A 6147-nucleotide genomic window follows, 5' to 3' on the forward strand; every position below is an offset into this window, starting at 1 on the left:
AATGATACTCACGCTTATATTATAGGTGTACCCTCCCTTCAGCCCCTCTATGACAGCAGTCAACGTGTCGGTATTATTTTCGATAATTCTGAGGTCCAAAATTTCTATGTCAGTAGGATCGTCTTCTTTATAAACCACTGCTCGGTAGAACTGAATATCGCCGTTAGGCTCAGATGGAGGTGAGAACATCACATAGACTTTGGTCACGTCATCTGGTATCTTTTGAAGAGTCACATTTTTCGGTGGGTCTTTAGGTGCTGAAAAAGCACAAGGATAAATAACGAAGAGTATTTCTATAATGCGTTTGCTTACTGTATGCCCCTATATTGTGTGCTATGTTTAATAAAATGGTACCCAACAGAAATACATGTATTATCATTGCAAGCCTTTTATTTAAGTTTGAAAGACCCCTCAGTCGTTGACATGTTCCGTTGTAAATTAATTTTATTTTGGTCATTGTTATTACAGTGATTGAGGGTGCAAACTACTTTACATGGTTTACCCTCAGAGGAGCTATAAAAACAAAGCAAAGGGCTAGGATGACAAGCCATGGTAAAATCTGTTGAGAAGAGAATGTTTTGTGTTTTTGGGTGCCACAAGATAATTGTATAAGATAACTGGTCATTGTATTTCAATTCTGACCTTTTTTATAAAGCTGCTTACTAGGAGCAAGTCTGCTGTTAATTTAAACATTATTATTAGATTATTGTACAGTATGAGCTTAAGTGAGACGTGTAAAGTACTTACTGTCCTGTAGTGTTGTGACAATTACAGGAGCACTGGCTTTTCCATAGATCCGGGCTTCGTTAACATCTCCACTGAATGCTATTACTATTACAGAATACCTTGTAAACGGGGTTAAGTCGGAGAGTTCAATATTTTTACTTTCGTCATCTCTTTTCACGAAGGTCCTATTATAGTCTTGACTGTCTACCTGTAAATGTAAAAAAAATGAAATGCTGACAGAGTTCCAATTTATGACGTTCTGATACACGCTACCCACCAACCAGCATTGGGACAGTGCCGGGTTACAGGTGTCCCAAAACGTGTTGGAGTGCAGTGTATATTTTGGGGATGACATGGCTATTAAAGAAGTTCAGATTTAGTTTATTTAAAATGTTTTACTATCAGTAGACTTGCATGAAACAGAATCGTCTAAGTTGGTTTTAGATATAGAAAGCAATTCAGTTAAACTAGACAAAATCTACATTGCATGCAATCAGCTGTGACCATACCAAGCTAACTACTGAGGTAATTGAACAAAAATAAATATCATAGTCATTTAACTGAAGGTGACTGTGTCACTCCAGTGCTATATAGAAATGGCTTAAAAGTACTTTCAACCTATTTTGCTGTCTATCTCAGCACTTCAGTGATTATAACCAGTTATTAAAAAAATGAAGTGAAAACCAAAAAAGGAGAACAAAAAACTAAAAAAAAAGGTCCAAAACAAGTCTGTTGAAGGTTTCCACAGGTTTTATAGCTGCATGTTGCCTTTAAATATGAAGGTGCAGTATTATTCATCTCTATGTTTGTATGTGCTATCTGTACGTCTGGATGCCTGTGTTGATATCCTCCAAGTAGTGCACACAGTAGTTTTCCCCACTGGGTCCCATTTGTATTAAAAGCAGCTGCTCCAGTAATAGGTAAGATAGGTGTGTGTAATGATGTTACATGATTCCTATCTGACAGATGTGTCTCTCTACTGAGCGCTGACCAAGACTGATGCTATTGATGCGTTAAACAGACTTTAATTCCTTCCAATGACAATCGAAAGTGTGATTCATTTTCACACCTCTGACACAGGCAACGTGACAGTGAAACTTTTACAGGGCGCTTGTAAAAAGGATGACACACACAGAGACACGGTCCTGTTAAGGGAGGAATAATGACCACTGATACCTTTAACAGTTTCCTGTTGCTATAAAATTTGCGTAAGTGTAGCGTTAAACAAAAAAAAAAAACAGAATTGTAAGACACTGTGTCTTGGTTTTGGGTCAGAGAAACAGCTGCAGAATGACTGTCTAGGGACAACACACTTGTTATGATACACTGCACCAAAAACAAACATTTACTTACTGAAGTCACATCTATTAGATAGGCTGTAGGACCAGTAACAACCTCAGGGGCTCTCCAACTGATAGCAATGGTATGGTAGGATCTTGAGACTGCAGTTACATTCTGAGGAGGAGAGTCAGGGTCTGAAAGAAAGCATTACGTCTCAAAACCTTGTGTATTTTTTGTCCATTGCTTTACTCAAGCCCTTTGTATTAGTGGGCATATTTTAGCAAATAAAATACTATACAATGCAATCCATATTAAAAACAAAACTATTTAAAAGTGCAACGCGCAACAGAGGGGTGTAAAATGCAAGCAGGGAAAAACAGATACATGTTATTGATCTGTTTATTTACCCTATTACCCTCACCCTAAAAAACAGACCCCATGACCTGAACTGCAGTTGTCTGGAACACAACCGAGTTACAGTCACACTGATAGAACAAATCCCTGATAATAATAATAATAATAATAATAATAATAATAATAATAATAATAATAATAATAATAATAATAATAATAGTTTTATACAGAATAATCCATATAACTTGGTGCAGCATTACAACTAGGTGGAATAACCTGAAAACCGTATTTGCTTTTATACTGTAGAATAAAGAAAAAATATATTTAGAAATAAAAAAAAACAAAACAAAAGTAGATGCTCTGATACCTTCGATTATTAAGCATATTATAGACCCAGACTGAAAAAGCTCTCAAGGATTTCAGACGATACGCCCACTTGCTCACAGGTTAATTCGAGGCTGAACAGTGGAGTGGAAGAACTACTGTTACATTTGTGATTCACAAAGTAAACAAATCCTACTCTACATAATCAGTACTATAACAATGAAGCCATTCACATGCACCCAAACTATAAACACCATGACATTCAAAATGTTATGATACAAGTATCCTGGTCTATAATGCCAAGAATAGCACAATCTATTTATTACAATAGTGATTATCTTATGGCAAGTGTCCACCATCTCAGATTCCAGACTGGGTTTTTTTAAAAGGGATAGCTTCTACTGTATCCATTTCTCACTTGTTTTGATTTCACTATATAATTATTTGTTTATCTGATGACTCTCACAGTGCGACCATTATTTTAATCTTCCACTGTGTTCAGAGTGATGAGCTCTCTGACTAACCTTTGAGCTCCATTAAGAATCTGAAATCTGCTCATTTGAAATTAAGGTGGTGCTCACTACAAAAGTTCCCTTGTGCAACTCTAAATCAGCCTTCTTCTCTTAATGGAAAAGGCACTATCAAGTAAAATGTTCTCCACGCCAACTGATGTATTCGGACCGCCAATCTTCTCTAGTTTACACTAACATAGTGACACAGTAGAGCACATTCTTTACTTTATGTGGCATACCCCATCATACTTGCTGTGCTTTCAAAGTCACAATCAAAATCAGTTGGCTTGCTTTATATCTATATATATATATATATATATATATATATATATATATATATATATATATATATATATATATATATATATATATATATATATATACACAGAGAGAGAGAGAGAGAGAGAGAGAGAGAAAGAGAGAGAGAGAGAGAGTACAGAGAATTCAAAACCAGCAAATAGCTCTATATCTAATGACAATCAGGATCCAACAGGATACTGAACAATAACTAGAAATAAGTAATGAAGAAGTAATTGATAAGCTGAAAACTCAATATTGTAATAATTAGCAACAACATTTGGCCTTCCGCCTTCTTCAGATAGCATGGTAGAGACAGCTAGCGAGACCACTGTTGAAAATGTCCACACTGTTTCATGGTGTCAGCAAAGCTTTGTGTAATGGTACACAATAATGACCATCTATCTTGCTTAACTCCCTTCTAGTCAAACTACCCACATTCAGTGTTTGCAGCATGGTGCATATTAATACTGTTTCTCTGCGAGTCATTAGTCTCTTGTCTTCTGGATGTCTTCCAGTACTTAAAGACATGTAACAAAGAGGGTGCGTTTGCAGTGTAGGAAACAGGTGCAGCGACGAGTTGGGCATCTAATATCATGCCCCTTCCATCCATTTTACAGCTACCGAACTGACAGCTAAATCCTTTAGGCCTTTACACTGCAGCGTTTTAGATGACCAGATGACTGATGACGTCCAAAACTTTATAATATAAGGACAGAACAAATATATTTACTTTTAAAAGCAACTATGTGAGACAAACAGTTTTTAAAAACAAGAAAAAACCTTATTTAAATAACTTTGGGAATTAACTTACCTATGAACTTTGCTTGGCCCACTTGCAACTGTCACAAACAGATTTAAGGTTATTTGCAAATCAAGTCTAGTCGGTACTAGGGTGAGGTATCACTATACCCACCGGCCTTATAAATCACTGCAATTTACTCAGTAAAAATGCCCTGTCCTCATTCCCACATTCCCACATAATCCAATCGCTTCCTCTCTGCAGTGCTTTCCCTCAGCCTTCCATAATAATGCATTTTCTGTAACTAATAACCGTTCTCTCCTGATTATCATGCTTCCATCCTTCCTCAGGAATGTGGGTCTTCCAGAGGTTGGCTGGGAGGTGAGTCTGGATAACACATCATTTAACACACAATCCCAACCAATAGTTCTAGAAGACTAACTTATTAACAAGGAATGACATGGATGAGTACATGGATGTCAAGTCTGTAAGTGTTGACTGCATCTTGCACCTTTCATCAACCTTTAACCCATTTAATTATACATGTCTCGCTTAGTCTCAAATTAGTGGCAATTAAAGAGTTAGTAGTGAGGTCCAAAAAATATAGCGTCACACAGACCCACGTGTTACTATAACTGTTTAAATAACGTACCTGTCATTTTTATTTTCATTGTTAACATCTTGACAACTTTTTACACTTAGAACTTTAAATATAATGAGTAAGAACAAAATATATACATAACCCCTTGATATATTTGTAGATATTTCTGTAGACGTTTTTTATTTTATACATAAAGGCTCAGGGGAGTTATATCAGCTGATGTATTGCTGAATGTCGATGTACATGACTACAGGAACAGATTTTTTTTTTAAATATAAATTACTTATAAAACAGATATATGAAACAATAATACAAAGCAACACAATATAACGTCTTTGGTTCATACTTGTCTGTTTTTTGCTGTCCAAACTCCAAAAGTTGTCTTAGCTCTTTAAAGCATGTTTTCTGTAAATGATAATTTGATTGGTCTAGCATGAAATTCAACAAATACCCCCCCCCCCCCCCCCCAACACAAACTGCCCCCAAAAAAACACATCTCTACTTACGGCCTGGCAAAGTGTTTGTAGAGATCCAGTCTGTCGAATTGCCATAGCCTGCATTAGTGCTAGCAGCAACACTAAACCTATACCGCCTGAATTTCAATAGAGAGTATATGCTCGCCTCCAGAGAATCGTCTGTCCCGGAGACGTATTGGACAACTTTATTCTCAATACATCCACTGGTGTTCCAGCTGTTACACAGCATAGACAGCAGCTGCCCCTCAATCCGGTAATTCTGCAGGTAGCCCGGCACCACGTCTGGTCGGGTCCAACTTAAGGTGACACTTGATGACTGAATTTTGGTTATATTTAGATCCTTAGGAGCACTTGGGACTAGGGGAAATAAAAATAAACATGTTGTTTGCAATGAGGAATTGAGGGCATGCTTTTTAAAACATTATATTTATAGTCAGCAACTGTTCCACTGAAACATCCTTCAGCTTGTTTTACAGCCAGTCTATCGCATAGGCTGTCCAGTAATTCATGGATGATATATATTGGGCAGGACATTCCTGGACTGCTTGACTGGTGTCCCTATTGTAATTCAATACCTGCATAACCCATACAAAAACAAGGCCATTTCACATGTGGTTGCCCATGTGACTGCACATGTTGGCACACCCAATACAGAAAAAGCTTAGGGCCAAAGCAGTTGCAAGTTTTGCAAGGGGAGAATTTTTTCTTTATTTTTTTCTCAATTCTATGTTGCACTTGGGAATTAATACTTGTTCCTACAGAGGAAAATAATTTTTTTCAAATCACAGTGTTGGGGACTACTTTATGACGCATGTGTTTGACTTCACTTACCAA

General features: G+C 36.9%; 1 protein-coding gene across 1 annotated transcript in view; it reads right to left on the reverse strand.

The window, feature by feature from the left end:
- Window positions 1-6147, reverse strand: part of LOC121319145 (phosphatidylinositol phosphatase PTPRQ-like) — a 74059-nt gene that overhangs the window by 21797 nt on the left and 46115 nt on the right. The window contains exons 37-40 of the mRNA XM_041256327.1: window positions 5344-5670; window positions 2080-2201; window positions 748-934; window positions 13-257 (exon numbers count right to left, since the gene is read on the reverse strand). Coding sequence (XP_041112261.1) covers window positions 13-257; window positions 748-934; window positions 2080-2201; window positions 5344-5670 — 881 coding nt within the window. The remainder of the gene's footprint in view (window positions 1-12; window positions 258-747; window positions 935-2079; window positions 2202-5343; window positions 5671-6147) is intronic.

Source organism: Polyodon spathula, chromosome 8 (genome assembly GCF_017654505.1).
Source record: "Polyodon spathula isolate WHYD16114869_AA chromosome 8, ASM1765450v1, whole genome shotgun sequence".
NCBI classification, from domain to species: Eukaryota; Metazoa; Chordata; class Actinopteri; order Acipenseriformes; family Polyodontidae; genus Polyodon; species Polyodon spathula.